Source organism: Alnus glutinosa, chromosome 9 (assembly GCF_958979055.1).
Source record: "Alnus glutinosa chromosome 9, dhAlnGlut1.1, whole genome shotgun sequence".
NCBI classification, from domain to species: Eukaryota; Viridiplantae; Streptophyta; class Magnoliopsida; order Fagales; family Betulaceae; genus Alnus; species Alnus glutinosa.
The window spans coordinates 12,547,470-12,568,184 of record NC_084894.1 but is presented as its reverse complement, the minus strand read 5'-3'; the positions used below and the strand labels follow the sequence as shown (position 1 = coordinate 12,568,184).

The following is a 20,715-nucleotide window of genomic DNA, read 5'->3' as shown; positions in this document are numbered from 1 at the left end:
CACAACAATCCACAAATCAACCCAAAATTTCAGACCCAATCAATTTAAACAAACACAAGAATCTACAATGCCCAATCAGCCATTAGTTGGAGAGAATCAAAAACACCTAAAATTTTCAAAGACCCATCACTAAAAATCAACGCTGAGGATCCTAATTACCCAAAAATTGCATTTCCATTGTTTGGGCACACAAAAAGTGTTGGAAAAACCCCCTCCCCTGTCGTCATCGATGCCGCCCGTGACCCACCAGCGTTGGCTACTCCTCTGTGGCTGCAGATCCGCTGGAATCTCCCCCTTTCTTCCCTCTCCAATTCTCCCTTGGTCTTCCTCTCCCGATTTCTCAATTTCCCTCTCTCGACTTCTCTCAAAAAAGAGAACAGAACAAGAAGAAGAAAGAAATAGGAAAAAAAAAAAAAAAAAAAAAAAAAAAAAAAAAAAAAAAAAAAAAAGAAGAATAAAAGAAAAAAGGGTGTGTGTGGGGGGGTGTTTTCAACAAAATAAGAAAAAGAAAATAAATCATCCAGAAGCATCTTAAGTGAAAAAGAAACAAAATATAACAAGAAGGCAGAGGAGAAAAATACTTGCTGCTGATTTCTTGAACAAAACGTATACTAGCTTCTGGATTTGATGAGTGGAGTGGTGAGGAAGAAGGAGTTGCAGCCTGATTTATTTTTAACAAAGGAAGCAGGGATTGTCGTGGCAGCAACATGCTGAGGTGAAGATGCATGGCTGCAAAGTGTCAAGTGGACTGCTGCTACGTGGAGAAGAGAAAAGAGTGAAATGGCTGGAAAAAAAAAAAAAAAAAAAACACACCTGTAGTGACATGTTTCACTATACTTCAAGAAGAAGACTCCTTGCTAGCTTGTTCTATTGGCCGGGTTCTACACATATTTATTTATTATTTTTTTAAAAAAAAAAAAAAAAAAACTTTAAGCCACTTCATTCTTCTAGGATATTCTTTTATTCATATTTATCCAAAAGTCTTTATAAAAGAATTTAAATTAAATTAAACCTAATTTCTTTTAATTACACTTTAAGTGTTTTAGATTTTTCTGGGGTGTTATAGTATTTATAGGAAATGAATGCAGAGGATAAAGATCAACTGATTTAGTCATTTGACAAATGTTTCTCAAGTAAGTAATGAACGTTCGTGTAAAATTTAGGGTTAGGTGATCGTTCGGCGTACGGCAATGATTGTTCGTGAAACAATCTGATACATGCTGAAGGCGTGGAATGTACTTTCCGACACACTATACAATACGTCAAAGATTGTTCGTGGTAGGGACCACGATTGTTTGCGAAGGGATAAGAATTGATTGGCCAAGTCAACTAAGGTTTCTCATGATTGTTCGCGAAATGGTGACAAACAATTTATCAAAGGTATAACGAATGTTTCAAGAAAATTGAGAACGTTCGTGGAGGAAAATAAATGGATTAAAAGCATTTTATTTATTTTGTAAAAATAAAATATTTTGATGGTTATGTGATTGGGTTAATCTTTTAGAAAAAAAAAATTAATTTTTAAACGGAGCATCACATAAATTAAGTGTTTTTTTTTTTTTTTTTTTTTGACACGTGAATTAAGTGTGGTTAGAGTTAGAGGTTGTACTTTGTTTTGGACCCTAGGATTACACTTAAAGGACGTGCTAAAATCTAGGCCACAAATTGGAGGAAGAGATATGTTTGTTGCACTTCAAGTGTACATCAGTTGTACACTAACTCTCACGTGGACCAATATTTTTTATTGTTTATTTTTTATTTTTAAAAAAATACTAAAGCACTGGTGTACAACTGATGTACACTTGAATTGCAACAAACATATCTCTGGGAGGAAATATGTGGGAAGTTAATTGGTGGTTCTATTTTCATCCAAGGATAATGGATATCGGGCTTTAGGAATCTTATATGAGTTTGGAACCTATATTTTGTTTCTCAAGCCCTATAGTATTATCTCCTTTACTTGTTGACAAATGGGCTCTCCTTTTCCTTCTAAAACCCAAAGATCAAGATCGTCTAATTTTCATTCTATAAAACACTAAAATGTTGGGCTCTAGGGCTCGAATCTGGGTTTTCTAAGCTAAGGCATTTCCTTTCTTTTGATAACAAACGGGATCTATCTTTTCCTTCAAAAGCCGAAAGATCAAAATTCGTCCTTTTTGTCCAGGACTAGAAATGTTGAGCTCTGCAAGTTGAAAATTAGGGTTTTGGAAGAAGGTTCTTTAGGGGACAACCCAAGATATCAGCAATTATTTGTTCCACGTAGTTATGAGAGAAAACTTATGGTGCTCCTCTCACATCAATTCAAACAGTAAATTGTTGGGCTTTTCGTCCACCCGGCATTGCACTACTAAAAGGGCCTGGCACACCCCAAAGAAAAAGGAAAAGTTGCCAATTCTGATGCAAATACTTGGAAAAGTTGTAGCTAATTGACTTCTTCAATAGTTACCAATTGAGTGACAAAAGCTTTCATATAATATGTAACTCAATCCATTTGAGTTTGGTTCTAGAACCTTTTATTATTATTACTGGGTAGTCTTAATTGTACAAGGTGGAACAAGAAACAACATCGTTATTAGGAGCATGCATGGGTAGTTGGCTCGTAATTATTAAAGGATTCGACATTCACGAATGCTACGACGACGTCTACTGCTATCACCGACTTTGTCTCCCTTTGAGCCCTTTCTAGGCTGTTTCTGTCTCTTGCTCTCTCCAATTTTCCTGTATCTTTTTCTGAAATTAATTAAAATAAATAAATAAATTGAAAACCTTATTGGCGGCTTTATAATCATGCTTCCAAGTTAAATTTATTTAATATTAAGACAAATAATGCCCATACTCTAAGTTTTCCATTAAAATAATGACAAAAATAGATATGACAGTCACAATCAACTCTTAAATTTTTTTTTTTTTTCTTAACAATAACTAATTCAAAGATTGGTTGAGACTGTCACGTCAAAATTGTAAGATAACTATGAAATAAAAATGTAATTTTTAGCATTACTCTTCCCATAAACAAAGATTAAGAGAGAAAGAACTCCTAATTGGCACATAAAATAATTGCTACCAAAAATTATTCAATAGTGTAACACAACAAGTTTAGACACATGCACAAACATGAAACATCCATAAGCACATGTAGAAATTATACTTGTAGGCCCCTTGCAATTACGAGGCTGTATCCCAGCAAAAAGAAGTAGGAGTCGTACGAGGCAACTTCTAGCATGTTATTTCCCTATATATATATATATATATATATATATATATATAATATTCAATAATTTTGATAGGAGTAGTAGCATATGTCCACAGTGTCTATTTCATGCAATTAATTCATTCTTTGACATTAAGCCATGGATACATGAGCTTGAATTAATTATAGCTACTCAGGATAATATTATTTCTAAAAATAACGATGAAATATTTCGGGCCTCTTTTGCTATAACTAAAAAATCCAAAAACTATCGCATTAGTGTAATCCTCTAATTAATTGTACGTTTTGTACACTATAATGATACTGGAATTTGAATTAAATTTTTTTAAAATACCCCAACTAAAAAATGGATTCCCTAAAAACATTTTTTTTTTTTTTTTGAAACCCAATAATAATAATAATAATAATTCCAAGGAAGGAAAAAAAAAAATTTTAAAGTTTTTTTTTTAGAAAAATGTTATTTTCATTCCTCATCTTTTTTAGAGAAATAATTATTCAGCATTTTAAGGGAATATGAATAACTATTTCTAATAATGGTTTGCAACCAATAACGGAATGGCTTCATTCCTACGGACTAAACAAATTTAAAATAAAATACAATTATTAAAACTAACTACGCCACAACCTACTCAAAATTTAGCATTGGCTGAACTTTAGAACCATCCAAATCTTACCCCATCAAACCTAGACAATGCGGTCCCCCAAAGTACAAAATATTAGTCTTTAGAAAAATAAAAACTTAAGTTTCTTTTGCTGTTGTTGTTTGATAACTGCTTTAATTTCGCCCAAAGATGTGACAGACCCATTGTAGGTCTTCGACCACGGAATATATCTAAAACAGTGGAAAAAATCAGAGCCCACTGGTGTGGAAGATCCTGTAAATCGGTGGCAGTTATTACACCCCACATTACTCAAGTGTTTCTCAAGATCCTGACAGACCCATTCTTGTGTATAGACAGCGAGCATACACGCAAGATTCCACGAAGCCATTTTCTCAACGTCCCTTTCGGACTTATTCCTTTCGTGCTCTTGCAATATACTTGTCCCTCTACAAACATGGCCCATCATCTAGTCAACCATGCTCGGCTCTTTTTTTCCTTCATCCTCCAATTTTGGGTTTTTTCCCACCCCGCCCCAGGCCGAAAAGCCTAACCAGCGATACTAATGCCCGAATGTGCGGAACCCCACCCCATATTGTCTTTACCATGCATCCCAATAGTATTTCGGTAGAGTAATGTTATTTGTTACTCGTTTATCACACTTGCTAACGTAACATGTTTTATGTAAGAACTTCCTTTAAATAGACCTAAGATATTCAACAAAACCGTTTTCAAATTGCCCCTAAGCCTTCTATGGCACGTCAGTGAGGACAGCCTTAACTACTATTAGCACATATCTTATAGCGTGTACCTACGCCTAAATGCTGTACAGGAACCTCTATCAACGCTTAAAGTGTATCTATATCTAAATGAAGGTGTTTAAACATCCAGCTCCGTGCAGGCACGTGCGCACACGCCAAAATTCACTCACTGACATGGAACTATTAGCACGTATCTTCATCAAACAGATACAGGCAATTATCCACTTGTCTTAGCCCAAGAGATTCTATCTAACATTGCACAACGGAAATTTAGAGTTCCAATCATCAGGAGAATACCAGAATTACTTTCACCACCTTGGCTGAATCAAAAAGTAGCTAACTCTCCATGTAATTAGACTCTAAAGTCCAGAGGGAGGCGAGGCATAGCAGTTCCGCAAACTGATGCAACTTTCTCTCTGGTTTGGCAAATTAAATCGGCCTGGAATTTTTCAGTTTAGTAATAATGGAACCAAAATGACATGGTGTGAACAAACATAGAATCAATCAGACAACTGCCAATTTAAATTGTGTCTTATGATAATAAACTACTGCAAAGTTCAGAGAAGACAGCACATACAAAAAATAGCTTGGAACATTAACAAAATTAGTCACCATAAGCAAAAGCATCAGATTCATCCAATTGTTCTAGGTTCATAATACCAAATGTAGAAAGAAAAATAACAAATGTAAAGTAAAAAGACACTAACAACCCAAGCTACTAAACAAGAGACACAGCAAACAAGTAGATACTAAACAAAAGTGCCACAAATAATGCTAACAGGAAGAGACAACCAACCAACCAAAGCTAATACCATGTGAAAAGATGTCCTAATGGGAAATAGAAATGTCATCAAACTTATCTGCCCCGTTCCCTTTTATGTTTTTATGCTTTCCAAATTTTAGTTTTTGTGGAGTAATCCTCACTTGGCCATCATGACTTTGACAAACTCCTCATAGTTGATCTGTCCATCTCCATCCACATCAGCCTCCCGAATCATCTCATCAACTTCCTCATCGGTCAGCTTCTCACCAAGATTTGTCATAACATGGCGGAGCTCAGCTGCAGAAATGAAGCCATTCTGGTCCTTGTCAAACACCCGAAAAGCCTCCTTGAGCTCCTCCTCCGAATCAGTGTCCTTCATCTTACGGGCCATCAGGTTAAGGAACTCTGGGAAGTCAATGGTACCATTCCCATCAGCATCAACCTCATTTATCATGTCCTGTAGCTCCGCTTCAGTTGGGTTCTGCCCCAGTGATCGCATTACGGTCCCAAGCTCCTTGGTAGTGATACAGCCTGTAGCAAAAGTTAGGACTATTAGAATGGTATATAAAAACAGTTTCAGCATTACATTTAACCCAGATATATTGAAGCCTACCCGAGTTTCATTTCTCAAGCATCAAAATAAACAACAAGGCCTACTTTTCCAACTTCTTCCCCATTTTCAATTTTCTTTATCGTCATTACTATAACTGTTGAAACTTAAGTCTTCCTTTTCTATATTGAACCAAAAAAGCTAAGATAAGAAACAACACCAACACAACTCTTCCATTCTAATCGCATCACAAACTTCTAAGCATACACCAACATTAGATGCAGACAAATGGAAGAAGGGATAACAATTAAATGTTAACAATAAAAATTGTTTAGTGTGAATTTCAACATTTTTTAACTGCTTCATCAATCCCCTGTTAAGCAAAAGGGCCAACCAAAGAAGAAAACATGATACCAAAAACGCACAAAACAAAGAAACCCAAAAAAACACAACCCAAAAAAAACCTTTAAGAAGATGTAAGGTGCATTCTACAAACTCCTCATCTCTAGGATCCTTCTTAAGAGTAAACAAAAAATAATGACACCATGCTGCCATGTGATCAATGCAAACGCTTAAGATATGAGGAAGTAACCACTTGCACAAATTCTCCAAATTCAACAAAAACACACATAATTCAACAAGCCTTAAGTAATTTGAAATTAACATTATGAATTATATAAATTAAAAGAAAAAGAAGATTCTGTAGTTAGGTTCCATTATTGTCTAATCATAGAATTAATAGTTTATGTATTAACTCCATAACTGTTTCCAATAAAGCCTCAGAATCGCTGCAAGCATATCTCAAAGATGCTAGCTAAAATAAATGGATTTTTCTAAATCAACCCAAGTTACAGTTTGTTGGAAACTTCTACTGAAAATTAGGTGTTACAGGCACTTGAAAGGAAACTGGAATCAACCTGTCTCGAACATTCATTTGGACACAATCAAATATATTTTGCCTTCAATTACCTAAGACGAGCACAATTATAAGATTTTCCATTCTTTCAAGAAACTGATACATAGTTTATATTTTGACTATTATTCCGCTATCCATGTAAGAGTCAATCAGAGTCGATGATAGATAAACAATACGTGTTTAACTTCATAAATTAACAAAATCATGCACATTTACCTATGCCCTTAGGTCTAAACTTTTGGAGTTCAACATCTATAAAACAAGTATCCATGTTGAAGCATCCACAAATCATAAACCCCAAGAAGCTTTTATACTTTAAACTCCTAAAACTACACCATGAACTTTTCCAACAGTAGATTGTCAAAATACACATCTCAATACAGTAGGCTGCACAGATAAGAAGCAAACTGCTTATTAGAAGCACACACAGAACAAAACATAAAAGAAGGGGACCATACAGAGATACCGCCAAGCACAACAATATCTTGGTTACCTTAAAGCAAAACAGCACAGAATATTTCTTACAGCGAAGGATCATAAAAAAAGTAATTCCTACACTGAAACGTCAAAACTATAGAGAGGGGCAGTGAGGACTGCTTCAAGGGAGCTGGACCTCCTAACGAAGGTGTTTGCAAAGGAAATTATCCACCCCACGTACATGACATACACCAATACCTCAGAGCACCAAATATGCATAACACATTCTCCCATTAATAAAAAACGTATTCCGTAAAACAGCTCACTATGTAAATCTTATGACAACACTAGCATAACATAAAAGTGCTTTTCCAAAATCAAAAGCCCGACATTTTCTAAAAATGATAACCGCAAATCGACTGAAAACATAGAATAGCCATTCCGCAAATCATTCCCTTTCCATACGAATGATATGATCCAGTCAACCACACCACAAATATCAAAGAAAAACCACCAAAACAACGAAGAAAGAGTAGATCTATCAAAATCGAACAGATCATGAACCCTAACACACGGAGACAAAAATACAAAATCACAATTCCACAAAGATAAAAGATAAAAGAAAATCTAACACATGAATATCCACGACAAAAAAATAAATAAATAAATACAACAAACAGCAATCAGGAAGCCAAATCCTTAAGAAAACCCTAGATCAACCACCAATAATTGTAACAGAAACATACAAACATAAAATCCAAAGGAACAATTTGTTGATTCATAATAAAATACAGAAAATGGATCTGAAATTAGGAGGTAAACCCGTATTAAAAAAAAAATAAAAATTAAAAAAGTGATAGGAAAGGAGGAAAAGAGAGGGCTTTAAGAAACGAGACCATCGCCGTCCTTGTCGAATAGGCTGAAGGCCTCCTTGAACTCGGAGATCTGGTCATCGGTGAGCTGATCGGCCATTTTTTTGGTAACCTGCTTGGCTTGCTAATAACAGAAAATGAATATCAAAGACGAGGAAGGGGAAAATATGCGTGTTCTGTTGTGTCCCCGCTGTGGAAAATTAGGAAGGGGATCCAGAGGGTATATATAAACGCAAAGATTGTCCAACACCGAAGGGCATCTGATTCTCTCCTATCCGCACGTAATACTTTTCTTCATCTTATTGTCAATTTGTCATTACCGTTTGACCATATTACCCCTCATTATCATCTTTTTTCTGGTCAATATTGCCCCTCATTAACTATACAGTATTTAAGAAAATCGTCTTTTTTCATTGACTTACTAAACTGCCTCTCATCAACCAAAGTATTTACGAAAATTCCCTACTAGCACTGGCAGCTGCTAGAAGATTTCTGTAGATTTTTTTTAAAAAAAAACTTAAGAACGAAACTATTTTCTGCTTTTTATTTAATTAAACTTTACAATAATTTCATTTATTCTTTTTCTATACTTTTTAAATATTCATCCAAATAAATTATAGAAAAAAAAGAAAAGGTAATTTAAATATTCTTTCAAATAAACGTTAGAGAACAATGAAAAGAAAGAGATGAGAGAAAGCCATTCTATATTAAATTAATGTTTAGGGGAGTAAAAGTGGTACTCTATATTTAGGGTAACACATGGTGTTCCCTTGATTTAGGAAACATCAAGGGAATTAGTTTCAAGAGTTTTTTAAAGCATTTTTAACAGCTTTTTTATAGCTCATTCTCTTCTCTTCTCTACATATAGGGAAAATGAAATAAAATCATAAAAAATACTCACAACATATACTCTATTGATTTTATAAGTATCGAGAATGTTATAATTCTACCAAATGTATGGGAACCAAAAGAACTTCTCAATCTATTATTTTAATAAGAAATATTTTTCTCTTTCTCTCTCATTTCTTTGCCTTTCATCGGAAATTATGTAGAAATTTTGTGAAAAAAAAAATGTGAGAATAGGTAGGAATTTATATTTTGTAAAGAAAAAGTATTTAATTGATATATAGAAAGATAATGGAGGATCTGACTTCAATAATGGTGTAAAAATATTAAGAGAATATCTGCTGTTAAAACAATAGGCGGTCTATATTTAGTTTTACTACTTTTAAGCTCAACGACGTCGTACAAAGTAAAGAAAACATTGGAACAAACGGCTTAAGCAAAACACACGGTAAATGTCGTTCCAGGGAACCTCCCATGTCTCTACCTTTGGCAACAGAATAATGGCTAGCTTCGATTTGGAGTACTATTTGAATATTCTCCATATTTCCTCTTTCGGTCCCTACATTTCTTCGGGCGGCATTCCTCAGATCTCTGCACATCATTTTTGTTCTCTGCGTTTCAACTCGTTATTTTTTAATATTTCATTTCCATCGTAATCTCAGGGCCTGTTTGAGTTAAGCTTTTTCACTGTTTGGCTGTGATGGGACTCTAATTTTCAGCTATCATGAAATGGGTATTCTCTCTTTCTAAGTTTTGTATGATATTTTGAAGTGGGTCTTTGTTGTTTCTTGGCTTTTTTTCAAATATTTTGTAATATGACGTATGTGGTCATCATTTAGGGAATTTTTTAGGTTTCATAAACGATTTTGTATGAATTTTGCGTTTCAAGTATCATTAGAAACATGTTGGAAATACCATATATGCCCCTAATGGCTTGAAAAGGTCTTTAATCTAGCTTATAAATAGGGGTGTGCACGGGGCGGGGTGGGGCAGATCCAAACCAAAGCCAAAAACAAATCACAAACAAATCATCAAATTTCTCGTTTCTTCGATTTTCTTAGGAAGCAAACAAATCATAAAAAAATTATAGCAACAGAGAAACATCAACCTATGGACGAGGACGAAATCCCTGAGCCACAACTGAAGGTCTTGAATCAGCCATGCTCGTCGACGAGTCAGCCACGCCCGTCGCGCTTTGGATCTGATTCATGAGGCCTATCAAACTCTTGCTCTCCATGGTCGCCATTCTGCAAACCCTAGAAGAACTAGAAGAAGAAGAAGAAGAAGAAGAAGTGGAAGAGCGAGAAAGACAGAGATGGTTTAAGATGGAAGAAGAAGATGAGGAAAATGAAAGAGGCTGGGCAGCGTTTTTAATTTTCAGTTTTCACGTTTTTTTGTTTGTGGAAATTAGGACCGTATGAAAGTGATTTATCAAACTTCAAACCAAATGCAAAACGCACCGTTTGGAGAGTGACTTACAGCTATAAGTCACTTTGAAACAAACGTCAATCCTCATCTGCCACGTGGTTTCTAGAGTCTTCCAGCCTCACACTTTTTACAATTTTACCCTTAAGGCATTCAATAATCGACGAAAACGACTTTCCTTTTCCCTAAAATTCAAGCTTCATCTCTTCTTTCCCTAAAATTTTACCCTGGGCAGGGCAGTGCGGTTCATGCAGGGAGGTGCGGTTTTGCACGGTTTTGCCCACCCCTACTTATAAATACACAGCCTGTGTACTCCATCAGTACGGCATTTAGTAGGCATAGATTAGAAGAACATCTCTAAAATTCTTTTTGCAGAATCTTTCTTCATACGTTTGAGCAAAGCATGACTGGAGGTATTTATGATCAATCATTCCGTTGCTTTCATTATAAAATGCTAACAGTATTATCAAAGCCAGCCTCTATGTCAATTTGCTCAGCGTTAAATTTTTGTTGATTCTCCTTTTGGGTTGAATCTAGTAAATTTTTTTGTGAACAAAGTTTGCCTAGGATTATTGTTATATGCCATTGAAAAGCATGAAAGTTTATATTCCCATATACTGAAGGATATGGGAAGGATCCAGCAGTGATTTATCACTGCATAAGGGAAGATCTGTGTCGTAGCCACTAGATGCTGAAGGATCAAGCAGTGATTTATCACTGCATAAGGAAGGATCTGGAATCATTTATTGGGTTCAACTCACTATCGTGACCGCAAACCAGCGGATTTTCGCCACATAAAGGAAACAGCGGCAGTGCTGGGTTGGACAATGTCATGGCTTCCTGCCGGTCGGCATCGTCTGTGGCCTTGCGCAACTGCGACATAAAGCAAGCGGCGGCCCATCACGGCCCCAAGTGGAGAACAGCAACTGTAGCCCTTTACAAGCTGTCTGTGTGTTGGACGGAATAGCGGCCTTCTTCCTCTTGGCAGTGAGCATCGACCCTCTATGGCCGGCGTCTTTCCGTGTAAGGAGAGGCTAGGCAGCCTCTCTCCTTCACCGGAACTAGTGGCCCTTGCTAGCCGCTTGGATGCACAACGAGTGGCAACATGGGTTGCCGTTGTTGCTGAGGAAGGGCGGTTGGACGGCGATGTGAGTCGCCGTGGCTTCTGTGCAGTGGCCACGAAGTGCCGCTGCATAAGGTGGCAGTTGGGGTTAAGAGCGGCGGCTCCAAGTCACCAACGCATGAGGAAGCTAAAGGGGCGGCGGTGGTGGTGGCAGCGGTTGCATTTTTTCCGGCTAGTGTTATGATTTTGGGTTGCAACACATTGTAAAGGGTAGGGTTTCAAACCCATGAAGTTTTCGGGTCATAAGGTTTGGGTTTCGGGTATGGGTTTATTTCATTTCAAGCCCAATCCAGATTTTTTTTTTTTTTTAAAAAAAAAGGTTATTAAGTGGGCTGACCCGTTTGGGTCAGCGCAATATAGTAGCACGCTCGATATAAAGGGTTGACCCAATAGTCCACTCAGATTTTTTAAATAAAATAAAACTAGGCTCATGTGAGATTAGAACTTGGGACTTTCAAGTCCATAAAGTGCCAAACTTCAAACCATTAAGCTATGCTTGGTTTTATGCTTTTATATTAAGGTTTTATTCCATTTATTATTTATATTGTTTAGTATTAAGATTATTGTTTCTTTAATACATGAACATAGGAATATATTTTGTTTTTTAATTTATATTTTTTAAATATAAATTGCTTAATGTCTAGACCTAAAAATAATTAACAATACCATATATGTTGTGTATGTTTATGGTACTATCTAGGAATACAATGTCTAGAAAAGTTATGTCTAGAAAAGTCTTGGGATTTAAGAGTGTCCTTGTAACCCCCTCACTTTCTTGGAAACTCACTTGATTGTACCTTGAAGAATACAGTTTACCCCATTTTCATATTGGTTTGTTTTATTCCTGTGGCTTTTTATGGGCGTCTATACAATTATTAGATGTTAATGAAGTCGTAATTATTATAATAATTTTGAGAGAGCCACAACATCCCGATTTTATAATAATAATTGCACAAAGATAATACACATGAACTTCATATAGAAAAATTAACATCATGTTGTAATTAATTCATAAATTTAATTACTTATTCTCACAGGGAAGTTTTTTATTTTTATTTTTACGACTTAATTAGAATAAGAGAGCAAATTTAATATTAAAAGTAAAATTTCTCTTAGGCCTACAGGTACAAAGAATTTTATTTATTAATATTTAAATTTATTAGTCTTATTAATAAAGAGCAAATTTTATGCGTGATGTAACCTTTACCCATAGGTAGGTTGAAATTTACTATTAAATTAGCATTGGTTAATTTAAATAAAGTTATTTCATAGCATTAAAGTATTTTATTTTCTTGGTTGTTGCAGTTATTTCTAATACTTATTGGTAGTTTTATGTTCCAATAGTTTATGGCAATAATTTTTCTGAGGTTGTTGGGATCTATAGATTAATTTTAAAATTCAGATATATTTTGGACCTCAATAATGTTTTATATATTCCATTTTTTTTAGAAATTTAATTTCTATTTTAGTTTGTTAAATCAAATTTCAATTTTATTTGAAATTTTTATTTGAGGTGGAATATTAGTTGATGGTCTATTTAAAATTGATCTATATCCCAACTTTGAAACAAATTAATTGTTTATTTCTGCATATTGATGTTGACATAAAGCGGAGTATGGTAGACACAAAAGGGAAATGATTAGTAATACTAATATGTTATTACCCTTACGAATTAAAGCCTTGAAAACCCATAGTGTATATGTTAAACAGGATTCTATCTAAAATTGTCCTTAAGACACCTTTTAAATTCTGGAATAGATGGAAACAAAGTTTAAGTTATTTACACATATGGGATTGTTCTATTGAAGTGAGGATTTACAATCTACACATAAGGAAATTAGATTCAAGGACAACTAACGGATTTTTTATAAACTATGCAGTAAGATCTAAAGGATTTAGGTTTTATTGTCTTTCTCATAGTACTAGAATTGTTGAGTCTATAAATGTAAAATTTTTAGAGGATTCTGAACATAGTGGGAATGCTTATCCTCAAAAGGTTGAATTAGAGGAAGCACAAGAGTTGACTAAAGCTCATTTATCTAAAGGACGTTTGATTATACTCAAGGAAATCCAAATTGATTACTTTGAACCACAATCAAATTTCAACTCATGAGGAACAAGTTCAGAATGAACCTACTCAATATCTCTCAAATGCGGGGGAAGTAGGATTAAGAAGATCCTCTAGAATAATTAGACCAGCAATTCCTAGTGATTATATTGTATACCTCAAAGAATCCGATTTTAACGTTGGACCTAAAGATGATCCAAAATTGTTTTCACAAACCATGAGTGGAGATAACTTCACATTTTGTTTCAATGCAAGGAAGAGATGAAATCCATGGCTAAAAATCAAGTCTAGGATCTAGTTGACTTACCCAAGGAAGTAGTAGCTATAGGCTGCAAATCAGTTTATATAAACTAAAAGGGATGCTTCTCGTAATGTTGAACAATATAAAGCTAGACTTGTAGCCAAGGGTTTTTACTCAAAAGGAAGGCATTGATTATCATGAAACCTTCTCTCTAGTGTCTAAGAAGGGTTCATCATGGCATTAGTAGCTCATTTTGACCTAGAGCTACATCAAATAGATGTGACAATAACTTTGATGAATATGGATCTTAAGTAGGAGGTTTACATAAGACTTAACAGTCAGAATACTTGCAAATTAAAGAAATCTATTTATGGGTTAAGACAGATTTCTCGTCGGTGATATACTTTTTACAAGGTTATTACTTCATTGTTTATTGAAAACTTTGTAAACTAGTATATATACCCTAAGGTTAGTAGGAGTATAGTAATCTTTCTAGTCCTATATGTAGATATTATTTTGCAAGTAGTGATTTAGCTTTGCTACATAAAGTTCCTCTCACAAAACTTTGAAATGAAGGATTTGAGTGAAACCTCTTATGTCTTTGACATAAAGATTCACAGAGACAAAAATTAAAGAACATTAACATTGTCTCGGAAGGCCTACATTGAAAAAGTTTTAGAAAGATTTAGAATGAAGGATTTTGTATCTTCAATAGCAACTAAGAGGGACAAATTCAATATAGATTAATGTTCCCAAAAGGTATTGGAACAAGAGCAGATGAAAAGTCTTTTGCAAGCATCTGCAGTATGCAACCTAATGCAAGCACATGCTTAACCATTGGACTGACGGTAAGATTACTGGGTCAATAAAGTACTGCAAATAAAGTCTTGCAGTATACGCAAGAATCAAGAATTACAACTTAACCTAAAGATACACTTACCATTTGGAGGTGATTGGTTATCCAGATTTAAATTCTTGCTGAATGTGTAGATAGTAGAAAGTCTACTTTAATATATTTTCTTATTGTTAAAAGGCTATATCCTAGAGATGCAGTAAGTAGACTATACTTGCTACGTCTATCAAGAAAGCTAAAATTCTTGCATGCTATGAATTCACTACACAAGCATGATGGATGAGACATTTTGTTAAAGGTCTCAATATTGTTGATTTTACAGTTAGAGCATAAAGATATTCTGCAATAATTCTACTATAGTTTTCTTTTATAAGAATAATGAGTATAAGCAAAAGTAAATAAATCGACATCAAGTACCTCAGTACGAGAGAAAACATTAAAAGATATAAAGGATCTATTGAGTATATAAGTATTGAATTAATGATTGCAGATCCCATAACTAAAAGTTTATCGGTAAAGAAAGTATAAAGTTATGCAGAGTATATGATGTTAAATGTAATGTATATAATATTTATTATAACTTCCAAGATCTTAACTATCATGATTTTCACAATAAATAGAATAAAAGAAACATACCAGAATCCATAGCAATAAAAGTCTTCTTCAAAGCTCAAACACTAGGAAATAGTTTATCTCACTTGACCCTCTTAAGATATACAAAGCTTATGGATATTGTATATATTTACAGGGTAGAGAGAGGACCGGTTTCCTTTGTTTTTTATCACCATTAATTCTACTTCCCATCAAAGTTAGAATTAATTAATAAGAAATATTAACTTCTCGTAGTTAATTAACCAACACTTTATTAAGGTGTATTAATTAACCATTAACCAACAATTAATTAAGGGGGATTAATTAACCAACATTAAGAGTATAATAAATTGTCTTATGTGCCATTTCATGTGGGACATTAAATTCTTACATTCTCCCACTTGGCCCATATGACTAATACTATTTTAGACTCAATACCATAATCAAACAACCTACTAGTACGAGTCATGGCGGTTGTACATCAAAAGGAGACATAGTCCCTTCCATGTACCACAACACTAGCAACTTGTTCAATCATGGTTCATAAATGAAAAGTGTCCAAAATGGTCCAGCAAAAATGTCTTTTGTGTGAGACTATTCCTGTTGTCATTCATCCAATCTTATATGTACGTACAAAATGGATAACAAGAAAAATCAGAAACATATTTAATGAGATCTCAAAAGTGTCTAATAACATAAACAAACATTATGCAATCCATAAACATTACGGGCACAATGAGTTACAAGCAAGACCCATTTTACTAACGTGTTCCTTAAAGGTCTTTGGTGGTAACCCTTTTGTTAATGGATCTGCAATCATAAGCATTGTAGTAATATGTTCTATAGACACTCGTTTCTGGACTTCTTCCTTAACGGCAAAATATTTAAGCTCCATATGCTTAGCACCATCAGAATATCTGTCGTTCTTGGAGAAAAACACAGCTGCAAAATTATCACAATAAATTTTCAACGGCTTGGCAATAATGTCGACAATTCCAAGTCCTGAAATAAAGTTTCGCAACCATAAAACATGAATTGTGGCCTCAAAGCATGCCATAAATTCAGCTTCCATTGTGGATGAAGCAATGATGGTCTGCTTTTCACTTTTCTATGAAATTGCTCTTCCAGCTAATAAAAATAGATAACCAAAAAGTTGATTTTCTACTATCAACACATCCGGCAAAGTCTGAATCGGAGTAGCCAATCACTTCTAAATGATTAGACCTTTTAAAAGTAAGCATATAATCTTTTGTTCCTCGCAAGTACCTCATCACTTTCTTCACAGCTTTCCAATGATCCATTCCAGGATTGCTTTGGTATCTGCCCAGCATACCAACTGCAAAACTGATATCTGGCCTAGTGCATGTCTGTACATACATCAAGCTTCCTACAACAGAAGTATAAGGAATTCTTTCCATTTGTATACGTTCCCATTCATTCTGAGGGCATTGCATGAGAATAAACTTATCCCCTTTTTGAAGTGGAGCAACACTAGCTGAACAGTTCTCCATGCCAAATCTCTCTAAAACTCTTTCAATATATCATTTTTGAGACAATTTTAACAGCCCACGTGATCGATCTCGAAATATTTCTATTCCTATCACATAAATTGCCTCACCCATACTTTCATTTAAAAGTTTTTATAGAGAAATTCCTTGATTTTGTGCAACAAACCAAGATCACTATTTGCAAGCAATATGCCGTCGACATATAGAATCAGAAATAGAAACTTGCTCCCACTATAACCTTCAAGTATATACACCGATCAACAGTGTTTTCCTTAAAACCGAAGGAAGTAATAGTATCATTGAATTTAAAATACCATTGTTTGGAAGCTTGTTTAAGTCCATATATTGACTTATTTAATTTGCAAACCTTGTGCTCCTTTTCCTTTTATGAAAAACCTTCAGGCTGATCCATATATACTTCCTCTTCTAAATTCCCAATTAGAAAAGCAGTTTTCGCATCAATTTGATGCAACTCTAAATCATAATGGTCTACCAAAGCCATAATAATTCTAAGTGAGTCCTTTTTGGATACAGAAGAGAATGTCTCCTTATAATCAATGCCTCATTTCCGAGTAGAACCTTTAGCCACAAGTCTAGCTTTATATCATTCGATATTGCCTTTTGAGTCATGCTTCGTCTTGAAGACCCATTTACACCCAACTGTCTTATACCCTTCAGGCAATTCAACGATATCCCAGCCTTTATTTTGGTCCATTGATTTCAACTCATCATTCATGGCATCAATCCATTTAACAGAATTATTATCTTCAATGGCTTGTGAAAACGAAACCGGGTCCTTACTTGTCCCTATATCAAAATCAAATTCTTGTAAATAAACCATATAATCATCTGAAATAGCAAATCTACGTTCTCTTTGAGACCTCCTTAATGCTATTCCTTGTGATTCTTCTATAATTGGTTCATTGGTGATAATCTCATCATGGAGTGATTGATCAATAACTTGTTCAACGTTGTCAAATGATTGTACAAATGTAGGAACAACATTTTCTTTAGAAGTTATGGGTAGTGGGACTTGTACCCTAACTTCTTGAATAACCGCATTTTGTGGTTTATCACTCCCACTGATTTCACCATTTTCAAGAAATCTAGCATTACCAGTTTCAACAATTTTCGTACTATGTGTAGGACAGTAAAACCTATACCCTTTGGATTTTACTGGATAACCAATAAAGTAACTACTAATGGTTTTAAAATCCAATTTCCTTTCATGTGGATTATAGATTCTAGCTTCTGCTAAACAACCCCAAACATGCAGGTGTCTCAAACTTGGTTTCCTTCTAGTCCACAATTCAAAAGGAGTCTTTGCAACTGCTTTAGAAGGAACTCTATTTAGTAAATATACAACGGTCTTAAGAGCTTCCATCCATAATGAAATGGGTAGAGAGGAATTACTTAACATACTTCTAACCATATCCATTAAAGTACGATTACGCCTTTCAGCTACACCATTCTGTTGAGACGTACCTGGCATAGTGTATTGTGCACATATGCCATGTTTTTCAAGGAGTTTAGCAAATGGGCTAGGGCATTGACCCAATCCATCATACCTTCCATAATACTCACCACCTCTATCTGATCTAACAATTTTCACTTTTCTATCTAGTTGTCTTTCAACTTTAGTAATGTATACCTCTAAGGCATCCACTGCTTAAGATTTTTCATGCAACAAATAGATATAACAGTAACATGAAAAGTCATCAATAAAAGTGATAAAATACTTTTCTCTACCAAAAGACAGTGAGTCAAAATGTCCACAAATGTCTGTATGGACAATTTGTAGAAGTCTGCCACTTCTTGTAGCACATTTCTTTGTTTGTTTGGTTTGTTTTCCCTTAATACAATCCACACACACATCGAAATCAGTAAAATCTAGATTCAAAAGAATCTCATCTTTTACTAATCTCTCTAATCTTTCTTTGGATATATGACCCAATCGTCTGTGCCACAAGATGGATGAATTTTCATTAATCAGGCTACGCTTAGTTCCAACATTATGGTGCAAGGTTAGGAGGCTTTCAGCAAAATGACTATTAAGATTCAATTTATACAAACCATCACATAGATTCCCAGAACCAACAAAAAGGGTATTTTTAAACAAATTGATTTTTTTTTATTGCAGAATTTAAAGTAATAGTCATCAAGATCAAGTTTAGATAAAGAAACCAAATTGCGAGAAATTGAAGGGACATAAAGTGTTTAAAACAAATCTAAGTAACAACCAGTTTCTAGAAACAAACGAAAGGTTTTGATGGCAACAACTTGAACTTTAACCCCATTTCCCATGACTATGAAATTTTCATTTTGGTTTAAAGTCTAGGTTGTAAGGAAGCCCTGCATTGAATTAAAAACATGAACAATAGAACCTGAGTCAATCCACCAAGTATTGGAAGGAACTACAGTAAGATTTGATTCGAAACATACGCAAGCTAAATGCTTACCTTTCTTTTCAAACCATGCCTTACGTTTATGAAAATCTTTCTTAACATGCCCAAACTTTCTGCAGAAATGGCACTTGATATTGTTCAATCCATTCTCATGAACCTCGATTGTTTGAGGAGGTCCATCAACTTTAGATGGCTTTATCATTTTGCCTTTTTTAGGCTTCTTCCATTTCTTTTTGGCTCCATGAGTTACAAGATGAACTGAATGATGTCCTCGTTGCTTAAGCCTTGCCTCTTCTTGAACAAGCATGCTGGCCAATTCATTTACATTCCACTTATCCTTAATAATGTTGTAATGAATTTGAAATGGCATATACTGAAGAGGTAAGGAATTTAAGATAAATTGCACGAGAAAGAAGTCATCCACATTCATCCCAAGAGCCTTTAACTTACCAGCTAGATTTGTCATTTCAAGGATATGCTCATGCATTCCACGTGTATCATCAAATTTCATGGTGGTAAGTTCATTCATCAAAGTCCCACCAAGAGACTTGTCAACTGAACGGAAACGTTCTTCCACAGTTGTAAGGAATTCTTTAGCACTATCACATTTAGGAAGCGTTAACTTAATATTACTCACTATGCTCATTCGCATAAACATAACGCTCAATCTATTCGATCTTTCCCAAGACATGTATAAAGCCTCTTCTTCCACACTAATTGAATCAATAATAGCAGGCGGTGTCTCAGTCCTGAGTGCCAAATCAAGATCCAGAACACCAAGGTGAAATTGAACTTGTTCAGCCCAGTCTGAGAAATTTGTTCCATTAAGAATCGGAACAGATGAAGCATGCGAGTGTAGCGAAATAGGAACTGACACTGCAATCAAATTAATGCTCACTATATTAATGCTTTGAGTTATCAAACATAGAAATATTTTAATAAATAATAAGTAGTATTATTGCAATTCACCTTTGGGTGGAAATTACAATATACTAAAAATATAATCATTATGGTGATTCACATTCACCTATTAGGAATAATTAATAATGCATCTGTAATTTGATAGGTCCGTTACCTTTGGGTTTCTGGTTCCAACTCTCAATTAAGGATACACATTAATTATCTTATCACAGTTTATCAATCATTTGAAAAGTGGTGCACCTTTGGGCCAATCCAAAATATTCTTGTGATTTGAAAAATTGTAAAAAATTTACAATGTCATTATCTTAATACCTGGGATTTGGATATTAAGTTTCAAAACATACGACGTGAAATCTATGAATCCTTCTGGTTGGGTCACTTTGGTGACTACCAAACAATTTCATAATATAGATTTCAATTCGAAATAATGACACCGCAAAGCAAATGGTCATAATATGCTTTTAACATTGATTATAGAAATATTAATGTATCTAATCAATAAGAAAATAACTTTTAAACTAAAATGAAACGACCAATGTTTTAAAGACAAAATATTGATTGTCAAAACATTATCTCGATCATTTAAAGTAGCATTAAATTTTGCAGATAACAAGTATGTTTATGTAAAAGTTTTAACATTTACAA

At 34.6% G+C, this 20,715-nt stretch overlaps 1 protein-coding gene across 1 annotated transcript; it reads right to left on the bottom strand.

Moving 5' to 3' along the window:
- Window positions 1–5,166: 5,166 nt before the first annotated feature.
- On the bottom strand, window positions 5,167–8,331 carry LOC133877109 (calmodulin-7). The gene is made up of 2 exons (XM_062315350.1): window positions 8,114–8,331; window positions 5,167–5,865 (listed from the first exon to the last, which is right to left on the bottom strand). Exons 1-2 carry the CDS (start codon window positions 8,187–8,189, stop codon window positions 5,492–5,494), a joined length of 450 nt encoding a protein of 149 aa, XP_062171334.1. The 5' UTR covers window positions 8,190–8,331; the 3' UTR covers window positions 5,167–5,491.
- Window positions 8,332–20,715: the final 12,384 nt, after the last annotated feature.

Bases quoted from the DNA above. Each gene is read 5' to 3' on its own strand.
- LOC133877109 (XM_062315350.1), bottom strand. From the start codon at position 8,189: ATGGCCGATCAGCTCACCGATGACCAGATCTCCGAGTTCAAGGAGGCC. The intron at 5,866-8,113 runs GTCTCGTTTCTT...CTTTTGCTACAG, and splicing joins ATTCGACAAGGACGGCGATG to GCTGTATCACTACCAAGGAG.